Below are 22,866 nucleotides of genomic sequence, written 5' to 3' on the forward strand. Positions count from 1 at the left end.
GGACGTTTTCTTACTCGTTGGAATGTATCTATTCTGTACATTCTGAAATATCCCTTTAAATATTAGCCACTGCATCTCTATTGACCTATCCCTTAACCTAATTTGCCAATTCACTTTAGCCACTCAGCTGCCATGCCCCCAGTTGCCCTTATTTAAGTTTAAAAACAGTCCTGGACCCACTCCTCTCTATCTCTCTCAAACTGAATGTAAAATTCAATCATATTGTGGTCACTGCTACCTCGGGGCGCCTTCACTATGAGATCATTAATTACTCCCATCTATTGCACAATACCAGGTCTAGTATAGCCTGCTCTCTGCTTGGTTCCAGAACATGCTGTTTTAAGAAACTATCCCGAAAACATTCAATGTTTTGTCTAGGCTATCTTTGTCCATCTGACTTTTCCAGTCTATATGTAAATTAAAATCGCCCACGATTATTGCCGTGCCTTTCTGACAAGCTCCAATTATTTCTTCCTTTATGCTCCACTCTACCATGTGGTTACCGTTAGGGGACCTGTACACAATGCCCATAAGTGACTTCTTGCCTTTACCATTTCTCATTTCTACCCAAACCGTTTCCACATCCTGGTTTCCTGAACTTAGGTCATCCCTCTCTATTGTGCTAATACCATCATTAACTAAAAGAGCCACCCCTCCACTTTTTCCTTGCTTCGTGTCCTTCCCAAATATCCTGTACCCTTCAATATTCAGGTCCCAATCCATGTCCTCTTGCAGCCATGTCTTTGTAATGGCTATCAAATTGTAATTATTTATTTCTATCGGTGCTCTCAGTTCATCTATTTTGTTTTGAATGTTATGTGCATTCAGATACAGAGCTTTTAGTTTTATTCTTTTTATAACCTTTAGTTTCATCTGTTGATTTACTGTTAGATTTGTACTCTCTTTCCCTTCCTGTCATGGTCTGTTTTTCATTTCCCGTAATAATACCTTTTTCTTTTGCCTTGTCTCTGTTCTTTGATTTACCACATCTTCCCAAATTTGATCCTTTGCCCCCACTATTTAGTTTAAAACCCTCTCTACTTCGCTAGTTATGTGGCTCGCAAGAACACCGGTCCCAGCATGGTTCGGGTGTAGACTGTCCCAACGGTACATATCCCACTATGCCCAGTACTGGTGCCAGTGCCCCACGAACTGGTGGATCTACCCTGTCAAGCCATCTCAGAATTTAATATGCTTTAATGAGATCATCTCTCATTGCTTACAACAGTGATTACACTTCAAAATTACTTCATTGGCTGTAAACAAGAACACAAGAATTAGGAGCAGGAGTGGGCCAACTGGCTCCTCCAGCCTGCTACGCCATTTGAGAAGATCATGGCTGAGCTAATTGTGGCCTCAACTCCATTTTCCTGTTTGTTCCCCATTGCCCTTGACTCCCTCGTCGATCAAAAATCTATCTCACTCGACTTTGAACATATTCAATGACCCAGCCTCCATTGCTCTCTGGGGAAGAGAATTCCAAAAATCAACGGCCCTCTGAGGGAAAAGAATTCTCCTCGTCTCAGTCTTAAATGAGAGACCTCTAATTTTTAAACTGCGTCTCCTAGTTATAAACTCCCTCATAAGGGGAAACTTGCTTTCAGCATCCACCCTGTCATGCCCACTTAGGACCTTATATCTTTCAATAAGATCATCTCTCATTCTTCTAAGCTCCTATTAGTTTAGGCCCAACCTCCTCAATCTTTCCTCATAAGATAACCCTTTCATCCCAGGAATCAGTTGAGTGAACTTTCTCTGAACAGTTTCTATGACAATTACATCCTTTCTTAAATAAGGAGATCAGAAGTGTACACAGTACTCCAGATATAGTCTCACTAAAGCCCTGTATAGCTGTAGCAACACTTCCCTACTCTTATACTTGATTCCCCTTGCAATAAACACCTACATACCATTTGCCTTTCTAATCATCTGCTGTAGTTGCATACTAACTTTTTGCGATTCATGTAAAAAGTCATCCCGATCTCTCTGTACATTAGAGTTCTGCAATCCCTCTCAATTTAAATAATGTACTGCTTTTTTTATTTTTCCTTCCAAAGTGACAAGTTCATATTTTCCCACATTATGCTCCATCTGCCAAACTTTGGCCCATTCATTTAATCTATCTAAATCCCTTTGTAGATTCTTTATGTCCTCTTGACAACTTACTTTCCTACCTTTGTGTCAATAGCAAATTTAGCTAACGTACACTAGGTCCCTTCTTCCAAGTCATTAATATAGATCATAAATAGTTGAGGCCTTGGTACTGATTCCTGTGGCAGTCCACTAGTTACAGTTTGTCAGTCTGAAAATGACCCATTTATCCCTACTCTCTGCTTCCCATTAGCTAACCAATCCTTTATTCATGCTAATATGTTACCACTTACACCATGATCTCTTATTTGTTGAATCAGCCTTTGATGTGGTACCTTATGGCACTGGTGTACAGGCCACTTAATAGTACCCACAAGGTAGGATGGAGTATAAAGGAATAAATAATGGGAGCATGTCAGAAAGGTATGGCGATAATTATAGAGGATTTTAATCTACATATAGACTAGAAAAATCAAATGGGCAAAGTTAGCCTCGGTGAGGACTCCATAGAATGTTTTCAGGATAGTTTCTTAGAGCAGCACATTCTGGACCCAACCAGGAACCAGCCTGTACTAGAGCTGGTATTGTGCAATGAGATAGGATTAATTAATGACCTCATAGTGAAGGCTCCCCGAGGTAGCAGTGATCATAATATGATTGAATTTTACATTCAGTTTGAGGGAGAGAAGGATGGGTTCCAAACTGGTATTTTAAACTTAAAAAAGCACAATTTTGAGGACATGAAAGCACACTAGTGAAAGTGAACTGGCAATTTAGATTAAGGGATAGGTCAATAGAGATACAATGGCAGACATTTAAAAGAATGTTTTGGAATACACAGAATAGATACATTCTGACGAGAATGAAAACTTCTCACCATTTGTGGTTAACTAAAAAAATTAAAAATGGTATCAAACATAAAGGAAAAGCATATAATTGTGCAAGGATGGGTGGCAGATCAGGAGATTGGACAGAATATTAAAAAAAATCAAAGAATGATTAAAAGATTAATAAGGAGGGAAAAATTAAAGTATAAGAGAAACCAGCTAGAAATATAAAAATATAGTAAGAGTTTCTATAGATATTTAAAAAGGAAAAGCATTAACAAAGTGAGCATTGGTCCTATAGAAAGTGAGTCTGAGGAATTAATAATGGAAAATAAGGAGATGGCACATGAATTGAACAAATAGTTTGCATTGGTCTTCACTATAATGGATACAAGTAACTGTAGCTGTAGATCAGGAAATGGAAGGAAGGGAGGAACTCAGGAAAATTACAATCACCAGGAAAGTGGTACTGAGCAAATTGTTGGAGCTGTGGGCTGACAAGTCCCCAGGTCCTGATGGACTTCATTCTAGGGTTCTAAAAGAAGTGGCCAGTGAGATAGTTGATGCATTGGTTTCAATTTTCCAAAAATCCTGAGGTTCCATTAGATTGGAAAAAAAGCTAATGTCACTCTTTTATTCAAAAGGGAGATAGAAAGCAGCAAGCTACAGGCTAGTTAGCTTAACATCTGTCATAGGGAAAATATTAGAAGCTATTATTAAAGACATTATAGCAGGTACTTAGGTAAATTCAAGGTAATCAGGCAGAGTCAACTGGTTTTGTGGAGGGAAATCATGTTTAACCAATTTATTGAAGCTCTTTGAAGAAGCAACATGTACTGTGGATAAAGGGGAACCGGTGCATGTACTGCAGTTACATTTGATAAGGGCCACATCAAAAGTTATTGTGGAAAATAAAAGCTCATGTTGTTGGAGATAACATATTGACATGGACAGAAGATTGGCTAGCTGACAGGAATCAGTGAGTAGGCATAAGTGGGTAATTTTCTGGTTGGCAAAATGTAATGAGTGGTGTGCCACAGGAATCAGTGCTGGGATCTCAGCTTTTTATAATTTATATAAATGACTTGTGTGAAAGGACAGAAGGTATGGTTGTTAAATTTGCTGATGATGCAAAGATAGTAGGGAAGTAAGTTGTGAAGAGGACATAAGGAGGCTACAAAGGGATATAGATAGGTTAAGTGAGTGGGCAAAGATCTGGTGAATGGAGTATAATGTATATACAAACATACGAAATAGGAGCAGAAATAGGCTATTCAGCCCCTTGAGCCTGCTCCGCTATTTATTGAGATCATGGCTGATCTGTTTGTGTTTTGAATTCCACATTCCCATCTACTCTCGCTAACCTTTGATTCCCTTCCCTAACAAGAATCTATCTACCTCTGCGTTAAAAATATTCAATGACCCCACCTCCACCACATTCTGAGGCAGAGGATTCCATAGTTGTGCAGCCCTCTGAGAGAAAAAGATTCTCCTAATTTCTGTCCTAAAAGGGTGACCCCTAATTCTAAAACAGTGGCGCCTAGTTCTGAACTCACCCACAAGAGGAAACATCCTTTCAACGTCCACCTTGTCAAGGCCGTTCAGGATCTTGTATACTTCAATTGAATCACCTCTCACTCCTCTAAACTCCAGTGGAAACAAGCCCAGTCTGTCTAACCTTTCCTCATAAGACAACCCACTCATTCCAAGTGTCAATCTAGTAAACCTCCTTTGAACCGCCTCCAATGCATTTACATCCTTCCTTAAATAAGGAGACCAAAACTGCACACAGTATTCCAGGTGCGGTCTCATCAATGCCCTTTATAATTGAAGCATAACATCCTTACTCTTATGTTCAATCCCTCTCGTAATAAAGGATAGCATTCCATTAGTCTTCTTAATTACTTGCTGTACCTGCATACTAACTTTTTCTGACTCATGTACTAGAACACCTAGATCCCTCTGCACCTCAGAATTATGCAACCGTTCTCCATTTAAGTAATACTGTGCTTTTTTGTTCTTCCTGCCAAAGTGAACAACTTCACATTTTCCCATATTAAACTCCATTTGCCAGATCTTTGCCCACTCACTCAACCTATCTATATCCATCCACAATCTCCTCATGTCCTCTTCACAACATACTTTCCTATCTATCTTTGTGTCATCTGTAAGTTTAGCTACCATGTCTTCACTCTCCTCCTCTAAGTCATTGATGTAAATCATAAAAAATTGAGGCCCCCGTGGGACTCCACTCGCCACATCCTGCCAATCCGAAAAAGACCCATTTATGCATACTCCCTGCTTTCTGCCAGCCAGCCAATCTTCTATCTATGCTAATATGTTACGCACTACACCACTTTTACTTTTATTTTTTGTAATAATCTTTGGTGTGGCACCTTATCGAATGCCTTCTGGAAATCTAAGTATAGTACATCTACAGGTTCCCCTTTATCCACTGCGAATATTACCCCTTCAAAAAACTTCAATAAATTGGTTAAACATGATTTTCCTTTCACAAAACCATTGCCTACTGCCTTGAGCACTTCTAAGTGTCCAGCTATAATCTCCTTAATGATAGATTCTAATACCTTCCCGATGACAGACGTCAAGCTAACTGACCTATAGTTTCCTGTTTTCTGCCTCCCTCCCTTCTTGAATAGAGGGGTTATATTTGTTACTTTCCAATCTAATGGAACTTTTCCAGAATCTAGTGAATTTTGGAAAATTAACATCAGCGCATCAACTACCTCTTTAGCCACCTCTTTTAAGACCCTAAGATGCAGTCCATCAGGACCCAGAGTCTTGCCAGCCTGCAGCTCCATCAATTTGCTTAGTACCATCTCCCTGGTGATTTTAATTTATTTTGAGTATTCTGAAATATCCCCTTAAGTGCCTGCCACTGCTTCTCTATTGATCTCTCACCTAGCCTAGTATCCCAGTTCACTTCAGCTAGCTCAGCTTTCATGCCCACATTGTTGCTGTTATTTAAGTTTAAAATACTAGTCTTAGACCCACTTATCTCCCTTTCAAACTGGATGAGAATTTCAAACATATTGTTGCTGCTACCTAGGGGTGCCTTCACTCTGAGGTCATTAATTAATCCTGTCACATTACATAATACCAAGTCTAATATAACCTGCTCCCTGGTTGGTTCCAGAATGTGCTGCTCTAAGAAACTATTTTGAAAGCATTCTACTCATCCAGGCTCCTACTGCCAATCTGATTTTTCCAGTTTATATGTAGATTAAAATTACCCATTATTATTGCGATCTCTTTATTACAAGCACCCACTTTTTCTTCTTGTATACTTTGTCCTAAATTGTGGTTACTGTTAGGGTGCCTGTAGACCACTCCCACTAGTGACTTCTTTCCCCTACTATTCCTCATTTCTATCCAAACTGATCCTATATCCTGATCTCCTGAACCAAGATCATCTCTAACTATTGCACCAATGCCATCCTTGATCAACAGTGCTCCCTTCCACCTTTACGTAGCTTCCTATTGTTCTTGAATGTCATATACTCCTCAATATTCAGGACCCAATCCTTGTCATCCTGCAGCCATATCTTCATAATGGCTATCAGATCACATTTATTTACTTCAATGTGTGCTATCAATTCATTTACTTTGTTATGAATGTTATGTGCATTCAGATACAGAGCCTTTAGTTTTGTCTTTTTGTTATCTTTGTAACATCTAGTCTTGACTATTGGTGTATTCTTAGGTTTTATCTCTTCATCCCTTCCTATTATCTATGATCCTCATTTCCCATATTACTGTTATGGTCTCCTGCCACGAATCTACCCCTTGATTTTCCAGATCTACCCAAGCCTGATCCCTCACCCACCTTGTTTAGTTTAAAGCCCTCTCTACTTTCCTAGTGATGCGATTTGCAAGAACGCTTATCCCAGCACGGTTCAGGTATAGACCGTGCTCACGGTACAGCCCCCACTTTCCCCAGCACTGGTGCCAGTGCTCCACAAACTAGCGCCCACTTCTCCCACACCAGTCTTGGAGCCATGCATTCATCTCTCTAATCCTATTTGCCCTATGCCAGTTTGCATGTGGTTTAGCTACTAATCCAGAGATTATTACCTTTGAGATTCTGTTTCTTAATTTGGTACCTAGTTTCTCCTACTGAATATGCAGAACCTCCTTCCTTGCCCTGCCTATGTCATTGGTACCTACATGGACCACAACAACTGGATCCTCTCCCTCCCACTGCAAGTTCCCCTCCAGCTCTGAGCAGGTGTCCCGAACACTGGCACTGGATAGGCAACACAGCTTTCTGGACTTTCGCTCTTTGCTGCAGAAAACAGTATCCATCTCCCTCACTATACTTTCCCCTACTACCACTACATTCCTGTTTGCTCCTCCCACTTGAACAGCTTCCTGTAGCATGGTGGCATGGCCAACCTGCTAATCCACCTTGCAGACCTCACTTTCATCCAGGTTGTGAGCACCTCAAACCTGTTTGACAATTGCATAGCCTATGGCTTCACTACTGTCTGCTCAGTCCCATTACCTGCCTCACTCATGGTCACGTGCTCCTGTCCCTCACTGCTGACCAGAACAGACGACCCTATTTTAAGAGGCGTGACCGTCTTCTGGAACCAAGTGTCCAGGTATTTCTTCCCCTCCCTTATGTTGCGCTGTGTCTAGAGTTCGGCTTCCAGATCAATAATCCTGATCTAGAATTCCTCCAGCTGCTTACACTTTCTGCAGTTGTGTTTGTTCTGGATCACCTTGGCATCCAAAAGGTCCCACATTCCACAGCTGCAACAGCTGTCCAGCATTATTACTTATGTTATTTAGTTAACTTAATTTAATTACTTGCTTAATTAGTTTAGAATAATTCCTATGTATACACACCTTTTTCCCCTGTGTACCAAATTCCCATGTGACCCTAATTCACTACTCAGTCCGTCTCCATCTCACTCCAGCATAGTCGCCTTTCTCATTATGGCACCCTTACTGATCGTGCGGTTTAAAAAGCCTGTTACTTTTATAGACCCTCTGATGAGTCATTAGCTAGTTTAGCTTCCTGGCACAGTAATTAACACTACTTGAATCAACTGCATTCAGGTGATTGACAGATAACTTCCACTCCAGTCAGTTCTCTACTTAACAAGATAACCTAACTTACTTGAAGGTTAGTACTATGTCAGATCTTGATTCTTAATCTACAATTAAAACCTGAAATTGTCCATTTTGGCAGGAAGAGTAAAAAGGAAGCACATTACCGAAATGGTGAGAGATTGCACAGCTTTGAGATACAGAGGGATCTGGGTGTCCTGGTGCATGGATCATAAAAGGTTAGTATACAGGTACAGCAAGTAATTAGGAAAGCTAATAGAATATTATCGTTTATTGCAAAGGGAATTGAATACAAAAGCAGGGCGGTTATGCTTCAGTTATACAGAGCATTGGTGAGACCACATCTAAAACAGTTTAGAGAAGGTTTACTAGACTAATACATCAAAGGCATCCTGTGGGATAATGGCTACCCTGATCAGATCATTTCACACTATCACACAAACTCATGAACAGCCCTAAGGCCATTACTTTCAGCCCTGAAAAGTTCCAGTCTATCTCAGATTACCCTGGAAGGGCAAGGTTTCTCCAAAATTTCAGCAACAGGTGAAGCAAGCTGTACAGTAGCGGCATGAATGCTATTCCTCACTAACAGGATGCTGCCGCCAAGCCAAAAAGATATTCTGCTATCACACAAATGAGTAATGTGGTATATGAATTTCTGTGCCAGTATGATGCTAGGTATGTGGGCCATACGTCCCAAAGACTGGCAGACCATATCAAACAGCATGTCCCTTCCGCTGTTAGCAACAGGCAGGGTTCAGACCATACCCAACCAGTCCGTGCTTGCAAAACTCAAAACAGGGTGTCCAACATTAGATGTGATTCCGCGATTGGGCAACGTTTGCTAAATAATCCGCAGTGTGCTAAAAATTATGCTGACACCCAATTTAAGATTGTCAGTTGGGCTCGCAGTGTGGCGCATGTGTGTGTACTGGAAGCTACATATATGAATACACAGGGCACTGTTCTTTGCAGACAGAAAGAACATGATAGCCATTGGCTGCCTCATTCATCAGGGCAATGCCTTGACAATCAGAGTCAAGTTGCCTGATTTAAATTTCAAACAATGTTTGGCAGTTAACTGTCAGTCAACATTAACTGGTGAGTTCTCCATGGCAATGCCTCTATCAATCAGAATCCTTTTGTCGACCAATCAGCACTCTCTTCTCATACAGTATAAAGTTGTTGCTTCCTCTGACATTGGTATTTTTGCCCTAATGAGTGAAAGACAAAAAGTTTTGACAAAATGTCTTTTAAGTAATACTCATATTCCAAAGAACCATGTCTCAGACCCTGAAAGGGATGGAAGGAGTAATATGCCATATGGGTGACATCCTCGTACACAGATCATCAAGGGAAGAACATGACCATCGAGTGAGAGCAGTCCTCAAAGCTCTACAAGAAGCAGGTTGACATTAGACGACAAATGTGAATTTGCAAAGCCTTTGATAAAATTCTTAGGGCACATTGTGTGAGCTTTGGGAATTACTGCTGACCCACAGAAAACCAGGGTCATTAGGGAGTCCCCACAGTCTAGGACCATCACAGAATCACAAATATTCCTTGAGATGGTAAACCAAATACCATATAAGTTTCTACCAAACTTGGTGTAAATCAGTGAGCCATTATGTAAGTTGTTGAGACTAAGTCACAGTGGTGCTGGAATATGGACATCAAAATGCTTTTGACAAGATCAGAAATCTCCTAATTTCACCAGAAATTCTATTGCTCTATGAACCAGAGATGCCAACAATTGTAGCAACGGACGCATCACTGAGAGGCTTGGACACCATGCTGTTTCAAGTTCAAAAGGATAGACAAAGGAGACTGGTTTATTACATTTCAAGATCTCTCATGGACACAAAGAAGAGGTCTGCAGCCATTGAGGAAGAAACATGAGAAGCCATATGTGCTTGCGAGAAGTTCTCTGACCATGTCATGGTATTAAGATTGAAATTGACCATTTGAAACCGACCTCAAATCTTTGGCTTTTCTCCTTAACCTAAAGGAAATTGCAAAAATGCTGCTTAGAACTCAATGTTTCAGACTGAGCCTCATGAGATACAATTCAGTTACTGAGTATGTTCAAGGGAAGTACCAGACAACAGCAGATACATTATCAAGAATATCAGCAAAGGAGTGAAACTAGAAGATTTAAATTTTATTGAGGAAGTGGAAGCAGATTATTATTATTATCATTACCAAATATTTAACAGCCACTCAGAAGAGAGTACAAGAAATTAAGCAAGCACAACATCAGGATGATGAGTGCATCAAAATAAAAGAGCATTGCCAGAAGGATTATACTCCTAGCAATCCAATACTTCGCCAATACTTCAACTTCAGGCACAAAGCACAAGACTTAAAAGGGCTACAGCCCGGGGAAAGAGTGTGGATACGAGATCAACGGAAAGAAGGCATTGTAATAGAAAGAACTCCACAACTGAGATATTACATAATTGAGATGGACCAGGGAAAATATCAGGAAATGTCAGAAGGAACTGAAGAGCCTTGATATCATTGGGAAGGAAACCAATGGAAACTTGGACATTCTATTTAGATTCGGATGGAGACATGGAACCAGAAACAAGTAGGAACTCTACAACCACCCAGTTGGAAGACATGCCTTTCAAATAATGAGAGAGTGCAGTTCACTTCAGCCTCGAAATGAAATCAGGAGCAGATCAAGGAGATTGGTCAAAGCACCACAGAGACTAACCCTGTGAAGTCAGAGACTTTGCGGGGAGATGTTGGCACATGTATATAGCTGGGATAAAGGCTTGTGGGGGGAGATGTAGAGCAAAGGGTTAACATCAGGGGCACCTGATACTGATGTAACTGCTGATGTAACTATGATGCAGTGTCGCATGATTAAGTGACTGTGACCTGATGGGAAGCAGATGTACAACCTCATGTAGAGTACTGAGTTGTACATAGATCTGTAAATAAACAGGAATATTTTTTACGAATAACAGTCTATGGTAGCATTCTTAGGGCAACAGGCAAACCCTAAAGTAACCCCATCTAGACCCCGAACTCAAGACAAAACACTTGCAATAAAGGCCAACATGCTATTTGCCTTCCTAATTGCTTGCTCTACCTGCATGATAACTTTCTGCATTTTGTGTAGAAGGACACTGTAGAGCCACTGGTTTCCAACACAACGAAAACCTCAATGCAAGAAAATGCCGCTGCCCATGCTTCCTCCCACTTCCATAGTGGCCTGTGAGATGCCCCATACTCGGAAGGGTATTAAGGCAGATGTTGCCCAGCAAAGTTGGGAGTGGTGCTATCATGACACCAAATGGGATGGAATGGTGTAAAGCAAGAGGTCCTTGGTTACGCCATCTGCACTTTGTGTAACATGCCAAATAGCAGGATGTGGGTGAGGTGGGAGTTGAAAAGGCTACAAAGCAGCTTCATATCCTCATTATGAATGGTCTCAGCTGTGCAGGATGCTAGAGGCAGTCAACCCCATGCATCAGAGCACCATCTCCTCTGACAGGCTCAGTGGATGAATGCTTGCCTGGCCCCTGCCGGGTCTCTGCTGCTCCCTTCTGCTGTGTGACACCTTGTCCTGTGAGAGAAGGAATAATGTCAGTGATTCTGTATCACTGTATTTGGGTGATACACATGCCATAGCTGAATAGCTAGAGGTATTTGGAGGCAGTGAGTGCTGGGTGTGAGGCTGGGGTCAGTGGAAGGTGTGTGATGGTGAGGTACAGTATGTGAATATTAGGCGCAGGACCTGAGTGCTAGGATTGCTTCCGGGTGCGTGATGGGGATGTGAGCAGTGTGAGTGTCTGGTGGCGTGGTGAATAAGAAATATCATGTGAAGATGCATTCACTGGCCTTGATCAACTGTGTGAGGGCAATAAACTTCTTGCAGCACCATTTCAGGTCACTGGGGGCCAGACTCCAGGAATTGACCTCCATGGCTATCTGTTCGCATGCCCTTTGAAAGGCATTCCTTGAAGGCCTCCATGAGCCATAGAGTCCTCTCTCTGCCCTGATGTTTCATCTCCCTTGGTTGCAGTTGCATCAGTGGTACTCAACAGCAACCTTGTGAGAATCAGTGCAGCTCCATTTGAAAAAAAAGACAGACTGCCATGAAGAGCTGGGGGCTAGTTAGAAGACACGTTAGCTTCGCCCTAAGCATCGGTGTGGTGGGTGTGCCGAGCAGATATCCGCTTTGCATGCCTGATGTTTCCCGTGCTCCGAGTGGCTTAGAGACCCTTGACCCCACATGACCCAGCTCGGCCTGAACTGACAGATCTGGCCTGACCACCTGAACCGCATAGGAGAGCCCAACCTGACACCTCCTCTCCATCCTTCAGGTACCATGCCATAAGAGGGCACTGGCGACCATGGACTTCTGTTGGAGTAGTCCATGATTATACTTGGCAAAGTACTGCAGTGTATTGCTGTTGCCTTCTGCAGTATGACTGACCAGGAAGCTCTCCCGCTCTCAGCACCTGCCATCAGGCGTGATGGAAGGATTTACAGGCTGATAATCAACCTATCTGGCCACGTTATGAATGCGCCTTCCATGGCCATCAAGTCCTGGAGTAGGACTTGAACCTGGAACTTCTGGCCCAGAGAGAAGAAGCAAGACTAGGAGGAATTTGAATACAAGGATGAGAATTTTAAAATCAAGGCAATTGTGGATGGGGAGACACTGTAAGTCAGCAAGAAAACGGGTGATGGTCAGTGGGATTTGATATTGTTTAGGATATAGGCAGCAGAGTTTTGGATGCGATCAAGTGAAGATGAGAAATCAGAAATGAGAACACTAGAATATTTGAGCCTGGATGTAACATAAGCATGGAAGAGGGTTTCAATGCCAGATGAGCCGAGGCAAAGGCACAAGTGGGTGATGTTATGCAATGGATGTCGGTGGTCTTTGAGATGGAGTTGATATGGGGCCAGATGTTGAGCTTTGAGTCAAACAGGATGCTAAGGTTGTGAACAGTACCAGTAGTGAGTGAGCGGGATGGATTTGGTGATGAGGGAATGAAGTTTGTTGTAAGAGTAAAAAACAATGACTTTGGTTTCCCCAATATTTAATTGAACAAAATTCTGATTCATCTGGAATTGGATGTCAGACAAGTGGTCTGCTAACAGAGGCAGCTGAGAAGTCAATAGATGTTGTGGAGAGATAGAGCTGCATGTCATCAATGTACATGTACATGTACATGAAATCACGTCATCAGATGGTGTTGCTGAGATGCAGCTTAAAGATGAGAAGCAGTGGAGAACTAAGGACAGTTTCATGAGTGACAACAGAGGTAATAGTGTAGCAGTAATTGTCAGGAGCTGTATGGAAAATTTGATGGACCATCCAAACGATCATTGACTTCGGGCGGGTTGGTCTATGATTCTATAAGGGACTAGACAGTTTGTTGTCAACTAATGGGATTCAATGTTATTAGAAATGCACTAGGTAAACGTTGTGGGTATGCAGGATAGATGGGCTGATAGTCTTCTCCTGTTTGAAATTGTTATTATATTAAGATTCCTGTGACTATAGTTAAATGGCATGAAAAATGCTTGAACTACACTGTGGGCCTATCAACATCTCTAAAGAGAAAAGACAGGGAAATAATGTTTAGGACTGTGAAATTGGATTCAAATCAGCTTTTTTTGCCATGTACAGAATTTAAGCACAAGAGGGCATATTGCAAATTAAGGACAACGAAATGAAATTGGAAATGCAGGAGAAACATATATTAATAAAAGGGCACTCAGTAGAGTGCAGATTTCCACCACAGTGTTAACTCAATGTTATTACAGGTACACAGCTCTTCCTTGAGGCTTTCCTCTGCCTGGTTGTTGCTCCGTAACTATTGAAAAAAGAACTCTTATTATTAAGACCTTCCATCTCACTGAGGAAGCTTCAGGCCAATCCATATCCAATGGCCCGCTCTGAAAACTCTGCTCACATTTGACAGCGGTGACAAATTGTACCACAGCAGCTGAGACAATCCACAACATTTTAAAACAATCAGCAACATTCAAAATAAAACATGCCACAACATTCTAAAAAAAAAGTCATTTCACCCTATCCCCAATGTTAACAGATCCTTTAAGAAATTCCAGGATCCCAATCTGCATCTCCGCCAAAAACTAATCAGTCCTTCCTTAGGCTATACCATATCTGTGTATCATGTTACATTGAAATCAGTCCATTTGTTTTTGAGATACATTGTTTATAGACAATTAGACTAACAAACAAGGGTAAAAACATTACCTTTGCCCACCTGCAATGGCAGAGGTAAAAAGTCAATTCGTCCTACCTCCCAAAGTTACTAGATTCTTAAAAAAATTCCAGGATCTGGATCTGGATTTTTGTTAAAAAGTAATGAATTCTTCCTTGGAACCAAACCCTCTGTATCAAGGTTCATTGAAATTGGTCCATTAGCTGTTGAGATAAATTGTTTACAGACAGACTAATGGGGCAAAAATGTTACCTCTGCCCACATTCAGTTGCAGAGCAAATAAAAAAATGGTAAATACATTGTGGGTTATTTCCAATTTTCAGTTCTGGGGCAGGGTATATTCCTGGAATGAAGATGTGTTTGTTTTTCAATGCTCATGTGCATTTCCACCATTACCTGTTTTCTTTTCATTTTTATTTCACTAGAAAGTACTGTTTGCTAGAATAGTGGATGAACACATAACACACCCTTATGACAATGCTCTGACATCTATTGGAACAGAGTTTTAAAAAATTCGTTCATGGGACGTGTGCATCGCTGACAAAGCATTTGTTGCCCATTCTGAATTGCCCTTGAGAAGCTGGTGAGCCGCCTTTTTGAGCAGCTGTAGTCCATGTGGTGTAGCACCCACAGTACAATTAGGAAGGGAGTTCTAGGTTTTTGACCCAGTGATAAGTGAAGGAATGATGACATAGTTCCAAGTCAGGATGCTGTGTGTCTTGGAGGGGAACTTGTAGGTGGTGGCATTTCCATGTTTCTGCTGTCCTTGCCCTTCTAAGGGGTACAGGTTGCAGGTGTGGAAGGTGCTGTTGATGTATGCTTGGTGAGTTACTATGGTGCAAATGTAGATGGTACATACTGCTGTCACTGTGCCGGAGTGAATGCTTAAGGTAGTGAATAGTGTGCTGATCAGGCAGACTGCTTTGTCCTGGATGGTGTTGAGCTTCTTGAGTGTTGTTGGAGTTGGACAAATCCAAGCAAGTGGAGAGTATTTCGTCACACTCCTGACTTGTGTCTTGTAGATTATGGACAGGCTTTGGGAAGTCAGGAGGTGAGCTATTCCCTGCAGAATGATTAGTCCACTGTGCTCTTGTAGCCACAATATATATGGCTGGTTCAGTTAAGTTTCTGGATAAAGGTAACCCACCCCAGAATGTTGATGGTGGGGGATTCAGCAATGGTAATACTGTTAAATGTCGAAGGGAGAGGATTAGGTTTTCTCTTGTTGATGGTTATTCTCTGGCACTTGTATGGCTTGAATTTTACCTGGCGCTTATCATTCCAAGCTTGAATGTTGTCCAGGTCTTGCTGCATGTGCACACATACTGCTTTATTATCTGTGGACTTGCAAATAGTACTGAACATTGTGCAATCATCAGTGAATATCCCCACTTCTCACCTTATGATGCTGTGAAGGTCATTGATGAAGCAGCTGAAGATGGCTGGGCCTAGGACACTATCCTTAAGAACTCCTCCAGAGATGTGCTGGGGCTGAAATAGTTGGCCTCCAACAACCACAACCACCTTCCTCTGTGCTAAACATAACTCCATAGTGGAGGGTTTTCCCACTGACTTCAATATTTCTAGGGCTCCTTGATGCCACAGTCAGTCAAATGCGGCCTTGATGTCAAGGGAAGACACTCTCACCTCACCATAACAATTTATTTTGAATGGGTTAATGCCTTCTTTAAATAGCGCAGTGAGAATATCATATGAACACATTAATTGTTCATCCACTATTCCTGATAGTAATTTTTATCCTAATTATGTTATTCTCTAAAATGAGTCAAAGGTACTCTTCTGGATGTTCTTTCCTGCTCAATTACTATAACCCCGAGAACTGTAAATCAGGTTTATAAAGAAAAGGTTAAATTTGATTAGAAAGTAAAAGAGGGAAACCAAACAATAATTTTGTTTTAATGTTAATGTAAAATCTTAGTTTTGAATTTCATTGATCTATGAGGTGTCAAGGCTATCTGCTATTATTACACTCTAACAGATGCATATACACTTAATCTCATCCGTTCAGGCTTCAATAGCATGGTGATTATCATTTTCTAGCGAAATATTAACGGAATCATTTTTTAGATTGGTATGTGCAGAATATGTGTATTTTTTCAAAAGAGAAGCCCAAGATTAATATTCAGTTATGAAACACTACTGGTCATATAGTTTTTTTATGATGCCTTATGTTTTCCATTATAAGGATGTTAACTAATAGATTATCAACTGCTGGTAAACATTATTAAATCTGCTCATCATTTTTTACAGTATATGTCTTATTTCATCTACCAGATAGAAATGTATGTTGATAGTATAACTTACTCTTTCAGAGTTGGATTCTGGTCCATCCTCAACAAACACTATAGGATGGACAGTTGTATTATGACACAGCTTGTGCATCTCTCCTTCTGGTGGGCACTGCTCAGAAGGTACTGATTCTGGTACAATGCTTACAGTGGTTGTACTCTCAGATGGCTGTGTGGTAGCTGAATGCACACTATCAGCAGCTGAAGGCAGTGAGCAGGTAAGTGGCTGGTCTGCTGCTACCACAAATGATTTAATCTCTGAGACTGTAGAAGTAAGAGACGCAATTTCCATAGACTGAACGTTGGCTGTTGCATTGTCAGTATATGTTGGAGTGCTGGGGGCCTGATGGGTGCCCTGCGATTGTTGCATTTGTGTTGTGTTTTCTACGGCATCCATTTTCACCAGCTGAAGTTTTGGAGATGCCCTTAATTCATCCACTATCTGAAAGACAGTTTCCAAGTTAACTTCAGACTTTTTGGATTCATCTGTAGCAGTGCAGTGCCAGGCTGCTGCATTGCTGTGTAGAACATCAACAGGGTATGAAGACTGCATGGCAGCATTCTGAAGAGTAAGAAAGTTGAAATTTCTAAGTCTGTATGCAATGTAAATTTGGCACCAAAATACTGTTTCCATATTTCATTTTAAAAAATTGAAGAAGTTTCCCACCAACTAGGTTTTGTATATATTTCAATAATGTATATTATTTAAAAAATTGCTTGTGTACATTTCCTGTCTGCACAGCTTGACTTCCTGTTATAGCTCTTTTGTCAAGTTTAATGTCAACACTTTTGCATTAGGAATTTTTATGTCCTCATTTACAATAGGTTCTGACCATGTAAATTTGTTAAGCTGTGATTGAGCAATATGGCCATTTGGTCCCTACAAATCCCCCAAAATGTTTCCTAAGTTTCTTTTCATTTCTTTATCCCCATGTCAAAATAAGGATTTAAACAAAATAAAGTAAACATATTTAAAATAACATGGTTGAGTATATCATTGAGACATTTTTATGTCTTTTAATGCCTTCATTAATGTTTTTACTTCAAGGTCATACCATTTCCCAAAAAACAAGATTTGATATTTTTGTCCAATGCTACGAATCTGTGAGCTGAATTTGGATTATGCAGTCTAAGCATATGCAATGTACTTAATTTCCCTAGGTATATCAACACCATTCAGCCATCTGTACTGATGGAATACTTTTCTCTATTTTCAAGAAGTTTCTGCTAAATTATTTGAAGAAGAGCAAATGGACAACGTTCAAATTTTTAATCAGGTAAAATGAGAAGTGTGATTCATGTTGAACAAAATGATTTAGAATTTCTGCAGCATTTCTGGCGAAGTGTCCAGATTTAACCAGTGCAAGTAAGTTTGTTTCAGCAGCAAAAAGCATGGAACTGGTTTCTCTTCCTAATTTGATTCCGCCACCAACCCATCCCCAAGTCTCCTCTCATTTTTTGGTCCTTCTTGTAATCTGCCATCTGAATGTCAAATGAGCTCCCTTAAACTTATCATTACTTATTTTTACCTTCATGTGGGTGATCCTGGCTAGGCCAGCATTTATTGCCTGTTCCTAATTGCTCTTGTTCAGAGGGCATTTAAGAGTCAACTACATGTAGGCCAGACCAGGTAAGATAGCAGATTTCCTTCCCTAAAGGGACATCAGTGAATCAGATGGTTTTTTAGTAATGTTTTCATAGTCAGATTTCTATTAATTAATTTCAGATTTCACCATCTGCCATGGTGGGATTCAAACCCAGTTCCCCATGGCATTACCCTGAGTCTCTGGAGTACTAGTCCAGTGACAATATCACTATACCACTACCTCCCCCAGTGATGCCATAGCTCTAAGTTTCCCACTTTTACCACATAATGAATTTGGATCAATTAAACTGAAAGTTAAACTACAACTATTGCTAGGATCAGCTGAGGCAGCTGCATGTACTTTCTGCATCTGAAGAATGTGGAAAAGTTTAACAATGATTTCTTCAGTGGGAACAACCTTTTACAGTGACAATTTTAGCAATATGCTTAGACATGTGGACTTGCTGCTCACTGCTTTTGACAGTGAAACTAGTGGAGAATTATCATGGCTAATTTCACCCACAGTAAGACTTTTCAGGAGTAGGCATGTCATTGGAGGAGGAAGAGAAACAGTACAGGATGGTGAAAGAATGGTCTAGCAGCATTTAAGGCAGATGGACCCCACCAGACAGCACCCTCCATAGACCATAAAAGCAACATGTGTTATCCAAACACCTTAGTGAGGCACTAAGTGTAAAAAAAGTGTGATTCACCAAAAGGTAATAGGGCAGCTTTCCCACCTATTTCATGAGGACCTGCGGTCACATCTATTTGCTCACAGTTTTCTCTCTCTTTGTCTCTGTCTCTCTCTGTCTCTCTCTCTCTCCCCCTCTGTGGCTATGAAGGTGATAACCATAATCAACTTTCACGACAAACTCATTCAGGCAGCTATGGGAAATCTCTAATATCAGTCAGGGTATAGTACAGGAATCATGTTGTCAGCTGAGTGATAAACTTTATAGGAGCGCTGTGGCATTTATCATCATTAGAATCACAGCCAGCGAGATAGGGTATCAATTTTATGACACCGATGCCTTTCCAAGATCTAGGATGCAATTGACGACACTACATTGCTTTCTTGTTCCAACATGAAAATCCCTCAACTACCTCATCAAGGGGTTCCAAACACTGAATTGTGTACAGATATTGTGCAACACCATGAAATATACTGTACGTAGTCATAAACCATTCATTCTTGTTACGAACAGGAGAGGGGTTTAATTTAAACTGCTTTGATTTCTCCTCTCACCACTTGTTGGTAAACAGAAAGGTGTTTTGAATTTTGATCTCCCCCTTTTAAGCATTGGTGTATTTCCCAAACCCTCGGTTTTGCTGTGACCCAATTTCTATTAATAACACCACAGCAAACTCAAGATAGGATAAACTTAGAAGGTTATTTTAGTTTACACACACTCAAAGTACGGGAAGAGGGTTCGCAACGTTCCCCGCCCCCTCCCCCCACTCTTTGTATTCATACAGTAAAAGAGGGATAAAGAAAAGAAAGAGGAACAGGGCAGAGAAAATAAGAAATATTGTTTCACGTGAGTCCAGAGTACAGAATCAAAAGTCCAATGGTGTATTGCTTCACAGGGGTCAGCAGGCTGAGACTGATGCTGGATAATCCACTTTTCCAGTAGAGATGACTTCCACGATGAGATGGGCACGCAGAGGCAAATTAGTCTCGTAGGCAATGGTACAGAGGTTCAGAAGTTCCAGTAGAAACAGCATAGATGGGGCCAGGCATTCAAACCTTGACAGAGCTCTTATTCTGATCTGCTGCTTTGTTGATGGAAGATGGTAGACTGAAATTTGCAGCTCCACAAGATGGGTTCCACCAGTCTGGGGGCTGGGCAGGGGAGGGTGGTGGTGGGAAGAGTCATGTGCCTCCTACCTCTCCACTTTGGTTTTCATAAAGAATATACATTCCTTAGTCTGGATTCTTGAGATTGTTAATGTTTCAACCATCAAGAGTTTCAAAAGAGGTTTCAGGGTCCTTTGTCCTTTCAGACTGGTAGTCTCTATTGGCCAGGCCTGTCTTAAGAAACATAAAAGGCCTTTGTATAGTTTCCTTGGAAGTTTGTCTTCTGCAGCTTACCGGGTCATTAGTGTCTCTTCAAAGATAACAAGGTGGTAGCTTCTCTGAATGCCAAAAAATTCCTTTTGTTTGGATCATAGCCAGCCATGGCTTCAGTCATTTTAAAGTTTTTGTCCAGCTTTAAAAATTTTATAAATTTGCCATGATGATACATATATACTCTATAATATGACACATATGATGCTCTATAATCTGGAACTCGCTGCCTGAAAGGGTGGTAGAGGCAGAAACCCTCATAACATTTAAGAAGTATTTGGATGTGCACTTGCAATGCCATGGCATTCAAGGCTATGGGTCTAGTGCTGGAAAATGGGATTAGAATAGTTAGGTACTTGTTTGACTGGCGCAGACTCGATGGGCTGAAGGGCCTTTTTCTGTGCTGCTGACCTCTATGACTCTATATATATATATTTTATAAAAATATAGAGTGAGGTCTTAGCCCCCTGACAATTCTTCAAAATGAAAGCACATGGAATTGGAGGTAACTTTGAACTTATTAGCAATGAATCAAAATATTTTCTAAATGGTAAGAAGTTAGGAACTATGGAAGTACAGAGAGATTTAGGGGTTGTTACTAAAAGCTAGTAGACTGGTACAAAAAACTTATTTAAAAGGCCACTTTTTTATATTAATTCATGGCATGTGGGTACCCATGCCTATTTATCTTTGAGAAGACAGTGGTGAGCCACCTTCTTTGTGCAGTGATTTGCCTGACCATTTCAGAATCTGCCACCTTGGTTTTGAAGTCAGATATAGAGTAGACCAGGAAAGGATAGCAGATTTCCTTCCCCAAAGAACATTAGAGTACTATATATGTTTTTATGACAATCTAGTAGTTTCATGGTCACCAGTACTAACACTAGCTTTTTAACTCAGATTGATTGAATTAACTGAATTTAAACCCCACAGCTGCCATGGTGAGTTTTGAATTTATGCCACCAAATCATCCATCCAATTCTTAGGACTACTAGTCTCACTACATAATCACTATGCTACCCTACGGCCATGTTTAACTTTATCTCAAGGGGGCTAGAATACAAAAGAATGGAAGTTATACTGCAGTTATATAAAGTTCTGGTTAAACTATACGTTGAGTACTGCATTCAGTTCTGGGCACAGTGCCTCGTGAGGTCAATTAGGCCATGAAGGGTGCGTGGCATTAATTCACCAGAATAATACTTTTGCTAAGAGGATTAAATTATGAGGCCAGGTTGCACTGACTATGTTTGCATTCCTCTGAATGCAGAAGATTAAGCGGTGATCAAATAGAGATGTGTAAGATGATTAAAGTATTTGATAGGGTAAATAGAGAGAAACTATTTCTGTGGGGGAGTCCAGAACAAGGATCATATTGCTAAAATTCGAGCCAGGTCATTCTGGAGTGATATCAGGAAGTACTCCTTGTCACAAAGAGTAGTGGGAATCTTAAGCACTCACCCACAAAAGGCAGCCGAGGCTAGATCAATTGAAAAATTCAAAACTGAGCCAGATAGACCTTTGTTAGATAAGGACATTAATGGATTTGGAGCTAAAAGGTAAATAGAATTGAGGAACAGATCAGTCATGATCATACTGAATGGTGGTATAGGCTTGATGGACTAAAAGGCCGACTTCTATTCCTATGTTCCTATAATTTAGCTCTCTCTGACCTCACCAGGGGAAAATATGTCAACATATGTTTTCTGGGTAACATTATTACATGAATAATGGAAATGGTAGCAGGGACTGGAGGTTCACATACATTAATCTTCTTTAAGGTGATAGGGCAAATTGATAAGGATGTTAAAATAGGGGATCTATAGAAGCCTAGAGTACAAAGCAAGTAAGTTATGCTAAACCTTTAGAAATCAATAGTTACACCTCAGCTGGAGTACTGTGGCCAAATCTGGATACCATACTTTAGGAAGAATGTCACAAGCCATAAGGTGTTTCAGGTGGAGATGCCCCTTTCATAGGTACTGTCTGCCATTTTCTCCTGCAATAAGATTGAGGAAGTTATGTGAAGGCCAGAAGTTGAGGAGTGTGAGCCAATTACTCCTCAAAAGGCTGTGGAAGTGGGGTCACTGTATATTTTTAAGGCAGAGGTAGATATATTCTTGTCAGGCAAGGGAATCAAAGGTTATCGGGATGTAGATGGGAATGTGGAATTTGAAACACAAACAGATCAGCCATGATCTTATTAAATGGCAGAGCAGGCTTGAGAGGCCAAATGGCTCAATTCTGCTCCTATTTCATATGTTCGTATTAAGAGATCCTAAGAAAGAGCTGTGGTGATATCAAAGTATTAAAGCAAGAGAAAGGTTTTCATATTTGTGCATGCAAGTAATTGCTGCCAGGGAAGATTGGTAGCCATGCTGTAAGATCCCAAGGTACAGCACTCCTTGTTCAGAGATCGGAGCAAAAGGTCAATTGTACAACTGTTACTTGTAGAAGGTGAAGAATATGTTGGTGCCCATGGAGTCCAAGAAAAAACTGGGAGAAAATGTTCTATGTTACCTTGCCTGCTTTGGCTGAGTCAGTGAACATTTTTTGGCACTGATTTGCAGTCCTAAAGCTGAAAGCGTTGACAGTACCAATGCCTCCTTCCTCTGCATGCTGAGTGACATTTTTGACTATTTTTTGTCACGGACACCCTGCAGTCTGT

General features: G+C 40.8%; 1 protein-coding gene across 1 annotated transcript in view; it reads right to left on the reverse strand.

Moving 5' to 3' along the window:
- Positions 1-22,866, reverse strand: part of hsf5 (heat shock transcription factor family member 5) — a 168,065-nt gene that overhangs the window by 43,337 nt on the left and 101,862 nt on the right. Inside the window, exon 4 of the mRNA XM_078547925.1 lies at positions 16,559-17,104. Coding sequence (XP_078404051.1) covers positions 16,559-17,104 — 546 coding nt within the window. The remainder of the gene's footprint in view (positions 1-16,558; positions 17,105-22,866) is intronic.

Source organism: Cetorhinus maximus, chromosome 9 (assembly GCF_964194155.1).
Source record: "Cetorhinus maximus chromosome 9, sCetMax3.hap1.1, whole genome shotgun sequence".
In the NCBI taxonomy this organism is placed as follows: Eukaryota; Metazoa; Chordata; class Chondrichthyes; order Lamniformes; family Cetorhinidae; genus Cetorhinus; species Cetorhinus maximus.